This window comes from Colossoma macropomum, unplaced genomic scaffold, assembly GCF_904425465.1.
Source record: "Colossoma macropomum unplaced genomic scaffold, Colossoma_macropomum, whole genome shotgun sequence".
Lineage (NCBI taxonomy): Eukaryota > Metazoa > Chordata > Actinopteri > Characiformes > Serrasalmidae > Colossoma > Colossoma macropomum.
This window is the reverse complement of record NW_023494804.1, coordinates 9,877,644-9,893,692: the sequence shown is the minus strand read 5'-3', so window position 1 is coordinate 9,893,692 and position 16,049 is coordinate 9,877,644. Positions and strand designations below refer to the sequence as shown.

At 39.6% G+C, this 16,049-nt stretch overlaps 1 protein-coding gene across 1 annotated transcript; it reads left to right on the top strand.

Annotated features, from left to right (window-relative positions):
• Nucleotides 1-906: 906 nt before the first annotated feature.
• gltpb (glycolipid transfer protein b) lies at nucleotides 907-9,852 on the top strand. The gene is made up of 5 exons (XM_036595098.1): nucleotides 907-1,097; nucleotides 2,173-2,231; nucleotides 2,333-2,466; nucleotides 4,640-4,790; nucleotides 8,826-9,852. The coding sequence occupies exons 1-5, from the start codon at nucleotides 995-997 to the stop codon at nucleotides 9,006-9,008; spliced, it is 630 nt and encodes a 209-aa protein (XP_036450991.1). The 5' UTR covers nucleotides 907-994; the 3' UTR covers nucleotides 9,009-9,852.
• The last annotated feature ends 6,197 nt before the right edge of the window (nucleotides 9,853-16,049 follow it).

The window sequence follows — 16,049 nt, the reverse complement described above, 5'->3', positions numbered from 1 at the left end:
GACCCTTGACACACCATGCAATTGTCATTGAACAACACAGCGTGTAGCCAGCAGATAAGAGCTAATAGAGAGTAGCGTGCTGTGTTAGAGAACAAGAGGAGATTGAGAGAAATTACTTTTCACTGAATTGAAAGGCAATCTTGTATGTAATGAAAGCGTTTGAATATTTAAAGGATATATTTTTTTCCAGGTATACTGGCAAAAAGTGAGAAATGGAAAGCTAATGTGTTGCTAGCTAGTTGTTTTGTTTCTGTGGCCCCCTAAGACAAAACGTTTGGGCACCTCTAGGGGGTATTTCACTAAGTAGGGTTCCTTAGTTTAGCCAGGTAGGTTGAGCCTGAACTCAAGTCTGTTCAATAGGAAAAGAGCTAAAGGACATTTGGATAATCCTCAACATCAGGCTTAAGTTATGTGGCTATCTTAGAAGGTATTTCACAAAGCAGGATGCCTGAGTTAGCCAGATAACGAGCCGAAAACTGACAATTGTCCAACGATTGTCTCTCTGCTCTTTTCCTATTGCACAGTTAAGTAACCCTTATTAGTCCCACAATGGGGAAATTTCACCTCTGCATTTAACCCATCTGTGCAGTGGGTTATCTGGTGAAACTGAGAAATCCTGCTTTGTGAAAGACTCTATTTTTTGTACAGCACTCCACTTATGTACACATAAATGAGGTACATAAATGACCTCTTATGAATAAATACACAACTTATCATACTAGTATTCAACTCCGCTCAGCTCTGTGTACTTGAGTAAACACGCCTTCTCCTAATTTGCATACACTGCATGTATTGGTCAGTTTTAAGCGCGCCCTCTGAGGTCACCCCTCCCCATTGGCTCGCTAAATAAGCACCTGTTGAATATTCCGCTCGAAGCCACGCCCACTCCCTCGCGCTGCTGTGCGAGTGACACTCCCGGCTGTTCCGGGTTTTTCTTGTGCTGCTGTTGACGGGCTCCACGTTTCCCTTTTCCATTCCATCTGCCTGGTTCAGGATGGCTCTCCTGCTGGAGAATCGGTTCGCCCAGCTCCCAAACACCAACGAAGTCACCACAAAAGAGTTTTTGGAGTCGGTGTCTCATCTTCCGCGTTTCTTCGGTGAGTAACGTTAGCCGGAGAGACAGTAAGTTGTCGTGGTCTAAAGGTAGAGGGTAGCGAAGGGTGACATAAACAAGACGGCACAGCTAACGGTTCTCCTCCATAGACCGCCTCACCAGGGTACGCTCGAGCGGAGCAGTGTTCCAGGTGACTGCTAGGAATAAAGTTAACTCCTTAAAGGTCCTCATAAAGCTTCCATTAGGCGTTTTTATAAGGCTCTTTTTCTTCAAATGAAGTCTGAGGTTGAGAGTATTTGGATAAATAAGGGCGCCAAGTAGCTTTCGAAGTCCCCATTGGTGCAGTCCTAATATTAAACTCAGGGCTATTAAATATTCATTAGACAACTTGGGCTTACTGCTCTGTTCGCTCTCCTCAAAGAAGGCCACTCCGCCTTCTAGGTCACCGGGGTCAAGAACATCAAACAAAGTTGTTTTAATGACCATTACGAATGGCTTGTGTGTGTGTGTGTATATATATATATATATATATATATATATATATATATATATATATATATATATATTTATATATAAACCATCTATAATAGTCCTCAGTAATGCATGGTTTACACATACAGCCTTGCTTCTTTTATTTACTTTGTCAACCCCCTGTATGCCGGTATCCTTGGCTCTAAAGACTAATAACTGATTTTATGCATTTATACTTGTAACTGGTAAGTAGCAGCACTTAGGAGATCCAAACTGACCAGTGCAACCTGTTTTTTTCTGGTATTGAACTAACACATTAAACATTGTGTTCTGCGCGTAACATTTGATGATATTGGTATAAATCAGTGATTTAATGCATATTATAGTCAATTATGTTATATACATCACAGTTACTGTCATGCTTAACAAAGTATGCAGAGAAACAGGTGTACTATAGACTGTAATTGTAGAGCTACTAAGAGCACCTATGCAGTAAGTGGAGCTGATAAAATGGACAATGAGTGTAGAAACAGTGAGGTGTACTTAATGAAGTGGCTGGTTGGTGTAGGTTCACACCCAGCGCTGACTCCGTGTTAAACTCTGCACTTCTTTCACTTTTGATAATCTGACTGGTTTCTTTTTGACAGACTGCCTCGGTTCCAAAGTTTTCGCCCCTATCAAAGCTGACATAAATGGAAACATCACAGTAAGTCTCAGCTATAAATCTAATTCTGCCGCCAAGGTTTAGTGTAAAGTGTCATCACAGATAGATTGATGTGAGCTCTCTCTGCTTCTTATCCTTTCAAGAAAATCAGAGCTGTTTATGACTCAGACCCTGCAAAGTACGAGACCCTCCAAAAGATTCTGGAGGTTGAGAAGGGCATCTATGGGTCAGAATGGCCTAAAGCAGGCGCCACGCTGGCTCTCATGTGGTTAAAAAGGTAAGAAGGGATTCTGCACCTATATGAAATTACAAACAGTATTTTGTAAGTTTTTTTGCCGAATATTACTGTATTCAGCGATTTCTGTCATGTAGAGCAGGGAGATATACCATCTACACCGGTATACAGAATTGATATCACACAACAATATTGATTTTTAGTTGTAGTTGTATTGATTGATTCCACACATCTGAGCTCATCAGCCCATTAGCAAAACATTCTCGAACTGAATTCAGAGCGTTAGATGAGGGTAAACACTAATATCCGCAGGATTTTAGCCTGGAAGGTCCTCAGTTTGACATGCCTGACTTAAAGCTGCACTATGTAAGATTTGGGAATTTGGTGGAAATGTGTAATTGCATGCAATTGCACATGGATTGTGCTTCAGATCCCTGTCTTGAGCGGACGAATCTGATGATTGTGAACATGTTAAAAGAATATTTAAAGAGAACTCAGTCAAAACACGGTGAAGGACGTGTCTTCTGAGGATGTGAGTGAATTATTTACCATTGTCATCATATCTTCATCAGTATAATGTTGATTTATACTGCATCTGAGACCTGAATATAGAGCCGGACCTTTTTTTTGAGCCTGTGCGTGTGACATTAATATGTAAAGACATATGACATGGTCCAAAAAACTCCCAACCCAACGCCTCTGACTTTTAAATTACTATTTCAGGCTTTACAGGGTGACTCACAGCAGCACACACTCACCATATTTAAGCATGTTTTTTGTTTCCTGACTGAGTAATGCTACTTTTTTTTATTTTAATGAAAATACATATTGCAGCTTTGATGATATAGCAAGTTTACAGTACTATATAAGGTTCCTTTTGAAGTAATCTGAAAGAGAAATTTGATAGATTTTTAACACTTTTTTGCATTATCCAATAATTATTTGGTGTGAAATGTTCAGGTCTAGTGAAACTTACCAAGTCAGAATCGTTCACAGTGGTGGTGATAGGAACCAGACATCTGAATGGTTTTAATGCCTTTAAAAGCTGCATCACAAAGTTATTAGATGAAACGGTTACAAATAAGCTGCTTGATGCCTGAGACATTATTTTAGATTAAGTTTGGACCTTAAGCATATATATATATATAATATATATATATATATATATATATTATATATTATATATATATATATATATTTTTTTTAAATAGATTCATGACATACACATGCAAGGCATTGTAAGGCAAAAGAGGACCTAAAGAAAACCTATATTTCCTGATTCACCACTATTTACCATCATCAACATTACACATAAAAACTCTGTGATGGTAAATTTCACATCAAACCACTCTAAATGACTTTGTTTACATCTTACCGATTAAGTTGGTGGAACTCCAGTTTAAGAGAAGCAGAACAAAACAAAACAGTCCAATCTAAATAAGCTGTATCAGGTTCGTAACATGTTCTTTTAGCATAGAATACCAGCATTCATCAAGCAGGGGCCATTAAAGGGGAATTCCACCACTGTTTCAAATTTCCGCATAATGCAATCATTGACATGTAAACAAAGTCAATCATAGTGTTTTGATGTAAAGTGGTGCATTAAAGAGAAACTTACAGACTCAGATTTCTCTACAGTGGTGGTGATAGGAACCAGGGGTCGTGATGTGTACAATGCAAATACAGGCATTTTATTCACTATCCTTGAATCTACACGTCTTTGTTTTATACGCAATGCAGATAATGGTGAAATAGTGGTACATCTTAAAAAATTAACAAAAACATTTTCTTTCTTTTCTCTTCTTATTTTGCATTCTAACAATGCTGTACCTCTCCACAAAGAATATGGAGTTTAAAACGTACGTTTAACCCCTAAACTTTATCTCAAAACTATCATAAAACAGTGTCTCAGGCAACAGCCATTTCACCTAATAACTTTGCTAGGTAGCTTTAAACGGTTTGAACGTCTGGTTCCTATCACTACCACTGCAAACAATTCTGACTACGTTTCTCTAGAGTTATGGAAAAATTTGTAAAAATCAGTGGGATTAATTAACACAAACTTATATTAGGATAGTAAACTTTATCCATACTGCTCAGCACAACTGTCATGCATATCAGTCAGTTTCACTCTTGCCTTGTCTGGTGATATTGAGTGAAGCAGCATGCAAGTTTTGAAATTCAGACATTAGTAGTTGCTAACTGCCTTCCTCAGAGGTCTACGCTTCATTCAGATCCTGTTGCAAAGTCTCGCAGACGGGGAGAGGGACGAAAACAACCCCAATCTTATCCGCGTCAACATCACTAAAGCCTACGATCAAGCACTCAAGAGGTACCACGGCTGGATAGTCCAGAAAGTTTTCAAGGTGGGTGTTAAAAAGTAAAAGAACATTGCTTTCCAATGTGACTATTTTCTCCTCAGTGTTAGCTGCATTTCATTACACCCTCGTTGACTTGCCCTCATCGTTTTCTCTTGTGAAAATCTATGACGCATCTTAAGGGCAGATTTATTACTTCAGGTCAAGAGAAGTAGAAGAGATGACCCTTCGGAGGGCCAAGAGATCAGAGTTAGCATAACTGTTGAGTTTAGAAGCAGAACCCACCTGCACGGTTTTAAAACAATGAAATATAACAGACAAAGCTGTTTATAAGTGTTTATATGGGTACAGAGAAGCAATAAAAACTCAATATTTAAAAAAAATGTTGATTCAAACATTTAAAAAACAGCTGATTTGTATTCATGTTTACTTTTATGCAGCCAACTACTCCACCAGTATATAGCACCTAATATATGCCTCCCAGACAAAAAATTAGTTGCATGGGTCATTTCTTGTTGAATACTTGGTTATGCATCCCCTTGCCTGAATAACAGCACCTATTCTATTTGGTAAGGACCACCAGGACCAGTCAGTTGACATACAATGAGAGGAAACAAGTATTCAGTATTCAGAATCTTTGTGCTTGTTATTTAATAAACTTCCAGTGTGTATCCAAAACTGAAAAATATACATTTTGGAATGTATTCCAGTTTGGAATTCTGAACAATGTACTCTGGTCAGACGAAACAAAAACAGAACTCATAATTCAGCTCGTAATGTATGGAGTGGTTGCGCTAAGATTACCATAGAACACCATTCACACAGTGAAGTACGAAGGTGGGAGCATCGTGATGTGGAGCTGCTTCTCCGCGGCCTTACACATCATTTAAGGAAACGTGAACAAAGTGATGAAATGGGACGTGTTGGAGGAGAATTTTAGAAGAAATGCAAGAGGTCAAACTAAGTGGCATTTATTTTAAATTGACCATTTCAAAATTTTAATTTCTTTTTTGGAATAGAGCTTGTGTGTTTCACATCGTTATTGTTTGAGCAGTTTTTTTTGCAGACTTCTGCAGGTTTGCATCCACAATGCCTTTGTACATGCTCAACAATAACACTGTAAGAAAAACAGCCCCAGACTTTGACATTTCCACCTCTGTGCTTTTGCCTTTGCGCAGTCTGGTTGGAATTCTTCTCCAGGCTTTCTCAATACAAAAGTGAGAAAAGTGATAAAAGTGTTTTTCTCTGAAAAAGTTAAACATTTTATGAAATAACCTAAAGAACTTCACAAAAATTTACCAATAGCTAACGTGTTAAAATGCTTTTGTATTTTAGTCACAATGACCATGTGAGCACAAACCACTGATAGTTGCAATCTGGTGATGCAACAGTTTTCCAGCTGAGTTGAAAATTCATCCAAAGGCAGTACAAGCCAGCTGGAGAGCAGCACGGCCGATTCGATGGCTGCAGCATCCCTGGGATTTAAACTCAAGACTTTCGTAGCTGATTGCGTCACTCGGGTTATGTTATTAAATAAGCGTAATGGAGGGGAGCCAGAGGTGGATGTGTGGGCTGAGTAATTTTATTATGGCTATTCCAGGAAATATGGTCAGAACAGGCAGACAGGGTTAACCCCTTAAAATCCCTTATAACATACTAGGGCTTATTATTCAGTAACTACAGGAACTTCACAGCAAACTTGTTGAGCTCTTCTTAGGTTATAGAAGTGTGTAGTAAACTTTGGGCCTTCACCATGTAAAGGGGTTAAAACCAATGGACCCATAATTGTAGATCAGATTTCAAGCAGTGAAAGGCAAAAACCTGAAAAGGACTAGAAGAGGGAAACATGAGGAACAAGGAACAGAAATAAAGCAGAGTGAGGAAGGATGTGGCTGAGCCAGAGCAACCAATCAGAAGCAGAGTACAAGGCGGAGACTCCCTGACAGCCACTTATTAACTAAAGTCACATTTTTATTGAAACTCTGAATATGTACACACAGCAGGTTTGGACCGTATAGAAATGTCATGCGCCAGCGACCTATACAGTGGTGTGCAAAAGTTTGGGCGCCCCCTTGTCAAATTCCGTGTTTTATTGATATGAAAATAAGTTAACACATCCCCTACATAGAACACACTTCTGTACATTTTAATGCACAATTACTGTTTCTTTGCTGAATTTAACATATTGGAAAAGAAATAAAACATAAAAAGTGTCCTGTGCAAAAGTTATGTTTTCATTTGACCAAAACTTTTGCATATGATTGTACGTGGGCTTATTACAGTTAAGGACTGTAGCCAATATGTTACTGCATAATTTATCATCTCCCCTCTACCACTTACCTCAGTGGAGAGGGACCACCATAGGACCCCCTAGCTAACCAGATAGTGGAGGAATATGCCATTTGTGTTTATAGCTGCCAGTTTATTAAGATTATTGCGTGCCTACCTAGTGCACCCACTGACCACTTTATCCTGTAAATCTACCATAGGTGCACTTTACAGTTACTGACTAGCCCTGAATAGAACCGCATATTATTCAGCACTGTATAATGTGTAAACTTACTGGCCACTTTATCAGAAACGCCTTACTGGTGTACAGTTAGAGACTGTAGGACATTTGTTGATGCACTGTTTGTATAAGGCTGGTTTACATGGTGAAACTTTCATGCAACTAGTTGCATGTTGTAAGTTGCTTGCAACATAATTAGTGGTGCAACTTGACAATTACTAGAAGCAATTAAAAAAAAGTTGCACACAACCCATTCAATTCCTCAACTAGTTAGCCAAATTAGCAACTTGTCATTTTTGATATGCCTTATTGTTTTATCTATAAAGTCATCCACAAGATGTGATTTACATATTTGCAGCATTTTACTGCCTTTGTATATTTTTTCCAGCTGTCACTGCAATTCTTTTTTTCTATATCTCTGTATCTGTCTAATGTCTATTTGAATTTTTATCTGTTGTGTGTATGTTAAGCCTTTGAAAATGAATGTTTAAGTAGACATTATGGTTACAGCTTACTTGATGTGCCTTTATCCAGCAAGTTCTTCAAGGACCACATTCTGTACTACTTTTCATCCTCTGGATCCCAAATGAGTCTGAGCTCTGTGTAACATCACAATGACAATAAATCACGAAGACAGCAGACTAACAAAGAAGAATAAAGGCGGCACAAGCAGTTGTCTAAACAGCTGTTGGCTAGTTAACGCAGCTGTTTACAGAACCATTAAGTTTGAGAAACCATGGTTTTTGTCATGGCTCAAGAAACTTACAAAATGAAAAACTACCAATCTTGAGTCATACGGTGGGGGGGGGGTCTCCTTTTTAACCACCCAATAAACAATCAACAGCTGAGATGCAGCTGTTGCGCCTGAGTTTCTAGTGAGTTGCAGGACACTTTACATTATGCAACTCAAGTGCAATTTAGTTTCATGTAGGTTTCAAGCAACCAAAGTTGCATAAAAGTTTCACCGTGTAAAGCCAGCCATAGCCATCCTTTCTGACCACAGATAAAACTGGGTGGATATTATTTGGGTGGCGGAACGCTCTCAAACTAGCAGTGACACTGTGATAACCACCCAAATATTATCTGCTTAGTGGTGCATAATGTGGTCCTTTTCCACTGATAAATGGGGTAGAGGGGGGATAATTGTGCAGCAACACTAACGGTTTACCTAGAAATTGTACTTGTATATGGTATTTGTTATGAAACGGCCAATGAGCGTAGGCACAAGGTAAGAAATTGGCAGCTTACTGCGTGTAATCACTAAAGCAAACTGTCAAACCAATTACATTTTCCCATATTCTGCCTGTCAGATAAGTAGCTACATTGTAAGGTATCATAAGGCAGTGGTTCTGAAACTGGGGGCTGCAAGGAAATGCTAGAGGGGCCACAGAACAATCTCCGAAGTTGAATATCTACTTATTAATTTTTAATAAGCCTGCAAAATGGACAAGGTCCTGGTAAGACATGGCCTTGTTAAGTGAAAGAAATGACTGGAGAGGTGGGGAGGGCAAGGGGGTCACAGTGGCACATATTACCCTCAAAGGAGGCCTAACAATTTCTTTTCTCTCTTTTAGGCTGCACTTCTTGCTGCACCATACAGGTCAGACTTCCTGAAGGCCCTATCCAAAGGGCAGGAGGTCACGGAGGAAGACTGCCTGGCAAACATCCGGCAGTTCTTGGTGAACTTTACCGCCACTGTGGATGCCATCTATGAGATGTACACAGTCATGAACGCTGAGTTGGACTACACAGTGTGAACTCCTGTGCTGTGTGTGGTTTTGGGGTTGAGCTCCACTGTGCCTTTCTCAGGTCAGACAGCATTCCTCCAGAATAACCCCACATCCATAAAAACAATGTTCAGGTGTCATTTCATTATTTATCCTTTCTTTTTTCAGTGAAATAATCTTAGCAGGGACTTCTCACAAACCTAAAGTTCAGTACAAACGGTCACTCTCACTCATCTTTTTGTGGACTTAGATATGTCTTGGCACCAGTGTTGGGAGAGTCCTTATGAGCTCCTATGAGGCAGCAGTGATGTGAGAGTAGGGGTGGGCAATATGACGGCATGTACCATAAAAATGTTAGAAGTTGTTTAATCATACAACTTTTTTTCTTTGTTCGATTTTTGAAACAGCTCTGCATAATTAGGTTGGCTTGACAAAGTTGTTGTCTTCTTCTTCTATCTTATTATTCTATGTTTTTTGTACCATTTTTATGGTTTTGAGCAGCGAAGCTATGCGCAATTATAGAGCATATACAAAAGAACAATGTGGTTGTGCTTTTGGGGCCGATCTCATGTTCAGTTTTTGTACAACATTTCTTCAGATGTTTTTTTTTTCCATAAGACACAAATGGGGGAATGTTCAGAAATTCAACTCTGACTGCTCCATATGATGTCACAAGGACACCTTTCACACTGACCTTCATAGACATTACATACAAATTCTCATTCCTATAGCACACATCCTAGCAACTACTTGGGATACCATAGCCATGGCCTAGCAACACCTTAGCAACCACCTGGGATAGTATAGCAATGGCCTAGCAACAGCTTAGCAATCACCTGGGATAACAAAGCAACAGCCTAGCAACACCTTAGCAACCACTTAGGATAGTATAGCAATGGCCTAGCAACACCTTAGCAACCACTTGGGATAGTATAGCAATGGCCTAGCAACACCTTAGCAACCACCTAGGATAACAAAGCAAAGGCCTAGCAACACCTCAGCACCCACTTGGGATGATAAAGCAATAGCCTAGCAACACTTTACTAACTACCTGGGATACTATAGACATGACCTGGCTATACCTTAGTAACCACCTACGATACCACAGCAACAGCCTGGTAACACCTTAGTAACCACTTCAGAAACAACAGTAACAGCCTGCCATGCTAGGATAGTATAGCAATGGCCTAGCACACCTTAGCCACCACCTGGGATAGTATAGCACTGGCCTAGCAACACCTTAGCAACCACCTGGAATAACAAAGTAATGGCCTAGCAACACCTTAGCCACCACCTGGGATAGTATAGCACTGGCCTAGCAACACCTTAGCAACCACCTGGAATAACAAAGTAATGGCCTAGCAGCACCTTAGCAACCACTTGGGATAGTATAGCAATGGCCTAGCAATACATTATCAACCACCTTGGATAGTATAGCAATAGCATAGCAACACCTTAGCAACCACCTGGGATAACAAAGCACTGGCCTAGCAATACTTTACTAACCACCTGGGATACCATAGAAACGGCCTGACAATACCTTAGTAACCACCTACGATACCACAGCAACAGACTCGCAACACCTTAGTAACCCCTTGGGATACAACAGTAACAGCCTCGCAACACCTCAACAACAACATGGTGTTACAATAGCAGTGGCCTAGCAACACCTTAGCAACCACCTGGGATAACATAGCATCAGCTTTGTCAATGACAATTCATTCACAGACTTTCCCCTTTTAAAACATATTAAAAAACTCATAGCGATTTTTTTTTATTTAGCATTTTGCTGTTACATTTTGTTTGATCCAACCTTAGAAAAACATAATGTGGTACATATCATATATCATCATATTGTAGTGTTTTACATTTGCCATATTGCCTGTCCCTATGTGAGAGTAATGTTTTAAATCAGTGACTGCATCATAGTGTGTTATTTTGTCCGAAGAATTTATTACTCTGCTTAAAAAAGTTACATTTTGAGGCTTTGGACTTCCATATATGAAGGTATGTAGGTGCAGTCCTGCTCCTGGTGATCTACTGTGCAGTAGAGTTTAGTTTTAGCCCATATCTAACAGACTTGACAGAGTTAACTGAGATACATCAGGTGTGTTTGATGAAGTCTACAACTAAAGTCAGGGGCTCTCCTGCACTAAAGCATAGTCATTTTATGTAAAGGGCTATAAAGTCCTATGAAGAACGTCTCTACATTTCTTTACATTTAGCTCAGAAGAACATATAAGCACACTAAGTTGCTATTTTATTAGAAGCACCTACCATGTAGATTTACAACTATAAACTGTAGCCCATCTTGCTGCACAGTTTATCAGCCCCCTCCACCCTGTTTATCAATGGAAAAGGACTCCTGTCGGACCCCTGCTGCGCTTGCCAGACACTTGACTGTTGTCAGCACAGCAGTGATGCTAACATGGTGGTCATACAGTATCAGACATAACAGTGTTGCTTGGATTTTTACACACGTCATTGTCACTGCTAGGCTGAAAATAGTCTGCCAACCAAAAGTGTCCAGCCCTACATTGGTCCTGTGGTCAGAAACTGAACACTGATTAAGTGTTGGATGACTAACATAAATTGAGCATGTAGAAGGATGAGCTTTGTCTTTACCTGTGAAAATCATCAGTAAGGTTGATGTTTCTAATAAAGTGGCCAGCAAGCGTTTGATCCCGGAGGTGCCATAGCCATCCATGGGGTCCAAAAGAGCCTTACTGGCTAGCCAACATGAGAACCATACTGGCTAGCCAGCATCTGTTAGCTGATGTAATAGAACTGGCAATTGGCATCCTCCCTCAAGCGTGTTGAGCTGTCCAATGATGTGGAGTAGCGGTGGAGCTTCATATGACTCAGGGAAAGCACAAGCTAGCCTTCATCTTTCCAGTTTGGTGGCATCATGTGACAAAATGAAGAGAGGAACCAGTGGTGGGCCCATTGTGGGCCCTTTCCATGATGGATGGGGTTGGAGGGGCTGATAAATTGTACGGCAGTAAGTTGGCTACAATCAGTACTTTGTAAATCTACAAATCCACACCTATGTGGTTGGTGTACCTGATAAAATGATGATGCATAAAGAAGTGCCTCACAGCAATCAACCACTTCCTTATTGAATTATTGAATGCTGCTTAAACCTGATGGTGACTATTTTCATATAAAACTACTTACAAGCCACCCTTGATAAGTCTTTGTGAGTTGACTGGGTGACAGACCATGAGATTATGCACAAGCGTGTATTTATTCAGCTCCCAGGGTGCGCAGCCTACTGTTTACTATGTATATTATGCAACCATTGACGTGATAAGAACATTCTGCTAGGTTTAAGGAGCGGGGATCTGTCGACTAGTGTAGAGATTTATGTTTGAACATCCAAATAACTGATAAATACTGTGTTTGATTTGCACTTTATTTTTCTCTGAACAATTTTGAGTTTCCATGCAACCCCCTTATAGCATATGGACTATATGATTCTTCACAAAAGAGGCTTGCAGAAGAATTCACTCAGAAACAGCCTTTCTCTAAGTTGAATTTTCTTTATCATCTTGTAATACAAACAAAGAACAACTTATCTTTAAGACAAAATTTGACTTCTCTGTTTGACATATTGATGTACCGATTTATAAATTTTGCCATTAAAATTAAGGTCTGAAAGCCTGAAATAAAATGTGTAGGCCCTTTATTGTACCTTTAACGATTGTTCTGTAGCTGCTGGCTTGCTGTCAATACTGTCAGTAATGCTTTATGTTACTGGTTAAGGTTTCATTGCTCAATATTGATATTTACGTTGGACTGCAAATTAGATTTCAGTTGTGTTTTGATGTTCAGCCACTAGAGGGAGACAGTGGCTGTAGTTCATGCCACTGAACGGTAGAAGGCATCTGTGCCAGTGGTGAATAACTGAATGGAGTGGAGAATAAATTGTCAAATTTTACCTGAAATTTGTTGCTCAAAGAAAATGCATACTGACATATAGGCCATTTGATAAATCAGATCACAGCCCATTTCTGTACTTCAGAGTTAATTTATGTTGTGTTAGTGTTTCTGTGGGGTATTTTCACTGCCTGCTGGTAAGTGCTAACCTGAATTTGGTAGTCAGGTGATTTTGTCAGGTGGCGTCTAAAGCAGCTTCTCTCTTTCTCTCCATTGTGGCTAATGTAGCTAATGCTAATCAGCTACATTAATAATGTAATGGAAGCTTATACACAGCAAATTAGCATCATGCTAACTGCCTAAACGATCACATGCTGGCCTGAAACTGTGTTGAGCTGAATAATCTTAAGACAGAAGGTTATAGCATGAAAAGGTTACAAATGCACTGTTTTTACGATAGTTTTGAGAGAAAGTTTTGGCTTAAAACATGTTTTTTAATCTTTTAATGAATGTAGGTCATATATACTCTGAAGAGCCATACATTAAAGCCACCTCCTTAACTGTTTCTACACTCCTTGTCCATTTTATTGCTCCACTTACTATATAGCAGCACTTTGTAGTTCTACAGTTACAGACTGTAGTCCATCTGTTTCTCTGCATACTTTGTTAGCCCCCTTTTACCCTGTTCTTCAATGGTCAGGACCCCCACAGGACCACCACAGGGCAGGTACTATTTGAGTGGTGGATCATTCTGACGTGGTGGTGGCGTGTCAGTGTGTGTTGCTCATCTGTTGCTGTACAGTTTGTGTTGGTCATCCTCTAGTCCAGTGGTCACAGGACACTTTTGGCTAGATATTTTTGGTTGGTGGACCATTCTCAGTCCAGCAGTGACACTGAGGTGTTTAAATGATATTTTATATATATATATATATATATATATATATATACACACACCTTCCTTTTCAAGATCGAGAACATTAGCGAACAGCAGGTCACCTCTACTTATTCAGGCTAAGCTGAAGCCCGTTCAGCCTTTGCAAGCTCCTCTGACTCCCTCAGCAACAAGGCCTGAGTGCGGCTCTCCCCGAGGCTCCTGCTGCCTGAGGACTCTGTGGATCTTGTGGCACCTCCCAGAGGAGCCTAATCCTCTTTCTGACTCCAAGCAGGACTGACAGGACTGGTAATCCCGCGGTTTTATCGCCACAGCTGCCTCCGAGGGAAGCTCGCCACACGGAGAGACAGTAGCCTCCCCCTACAGGCCTGGCTAGCAGAGCTCACCTCACTGAGGAGCTCTCGGCTCTTTTCGGCACCTCTCCCCGAGAACCGTGAAGTTTTAGGGTTTAAATGAGCCGAAGTGAGAAAATAATCTAACTAATCTAAAAACAGGCGGTTATTTCTGTAGAAGAAAAGGTTTTTACTAGTTCTCTGTAGGACTGCATACAGATGGTTATGGTGCTATTTATCTCTTAAAGGGGAATTCCACTGATTTTTCTAAGTTTCTGCATAATTAAATGATTAAGATCAGAATTGTTCACAGTGGTGGTGATGGGAACCAGACATCAAAAGAGATTAAAGGGGAATTCCACCATATTTTCAATATTTTTGAATAATTCAGTCCTTGAAATGTAAGCAGAGTCATTCAGAGTGGTTTGTTGTGAAATGGTTGATTTGTAGAGAAACTCACAGACTCTGATTTCTTTATAGTTGTGGTGGTAGGAACCTGGGGTCACCATGTCTACAACACAAATACAGCCATTTTATTTATGATCCAAAAACACCAGTGAACCTACACCTGTCTTCCAAGTTTTTATATGTAATGTTATTAATGATAAAATAGGCTTAAATATGAAAAAAATAAGTTTTCTTTAGGGACTCTTTGCCTTACAACACCCTGCATGTACCCCTCTGCCACAAATGGAATCAAATAAATGGATTAAAATACGATTAAAAGACGTCAGGCTGAGTATTTATAACCGTTTCATGTAATAATGTTCTGTGAGGGAGATTTCTGAGGCATTAAACTCTTCGGACGTCTGTTTCCTATCATCATCACTGTGAACAACTCTGACTCAGAATTTTTTTTTTTTTGACTCAGTTTCTCCAGAATAGAGCATTTAGCATCAAACCACTCTGAATGACTTTGTTTACATCTCAACCATTTAATTATGTAGAATGTTTTCCCTTTAATGCCTGTAAAAGATCCCACACATAAAGTTATTATGGTTATGAATACGCTGCATGTTGCCTGATGCGTTGTTTTACGACGGCTTTATGAAAAGCTTTTGGTCTAAAATCAGCGTTTAGAGGATGCCTGAAGTCCTGTTTGTCTGGAATTACATTTTACTAATTAAATGCCTTAATAAGAATTAAACTGTCTTAAATTCCAGTTTATATTCACTTAGATGTTAGGATGCAGATTAAAAAAAAAAAAAATTTTGACAGAAAACATTTTTAAACAATTTGAGGTCATAACTAACCTTACCTGCATTAAATGAATGTATTCTGTGATACACTAACATTACCTGCTGTTGAGCTAGCGTACACAGCGACTCAGTGATATACAGTCATGTGGAAAAGTAAGTGCACCCCATGAAATCTTTTCTTTTTAAACATATATGGGCATATCAGTATTTGATCTTCAGCTAAACTATATAATAAATCAGTCAAATGTCCTTTGTTTTTGTTGTATTACATAATAGAACAAAAACAAAGGAAATTTGACTGATTTATTTTAAAATAAATTAACTGTCTTTTTTCTGTTGCAAAAGTAAATGCACCTCTGGCTTCAGTAAATGCTACTGCCCCTTTTGACAGATACAACTTTATGTAGGCGTTTTCTATATAACTGTCTACCGGTTTCTGGCATCTACCGGGAGAAATTTTTGCCCACTCCTTAATGCAGAATTCTTTCAACCATGCAATGTCTGAGGGGTTTCTAGCATCTACAGCCCGTTTCAAATCCTCCCACAGCATTTCAGTGGGATTCAGATCTGGCCATTCCACAACCCTGCACTTCTTCCTTGTGAACCATTCCTTGGTGGATTTACTTGTATGTTTGGGATCATTATCCTGTTGGAAGGTTCACTTCTTCAGCTTCAACAACAGCCTCAAGCACTCTCTGGTATGAAATTAAATTCATAGTAGATTCTATGATTGCGAGTTGGGCAGCCTCAAACCATAACATTTCCACCA

Coding starts and splice junctions, on each gene's coding strand:
- gltpb (XM_036595098.1), top strand. CDS start 995: ATGGCTCTCCTGCTGGAGAATCGGTTCGCCCAGCTCCCAAACACCAAC. Junction 2,232..2,332: donor ACATAAATGGAAACATCACA/GTAAGTCTCAGC, acceptor TATCCTTTCAAG/AAAATCAGAGCTGTTTATGA. Junction 4,791..8,825: donor TAGTCCAGAAAGTTTTCAAG/GTGGGTGTTAAA, acceptor TCTCTCTTTTAG/GCTGCACTTCTTGCTGCACC.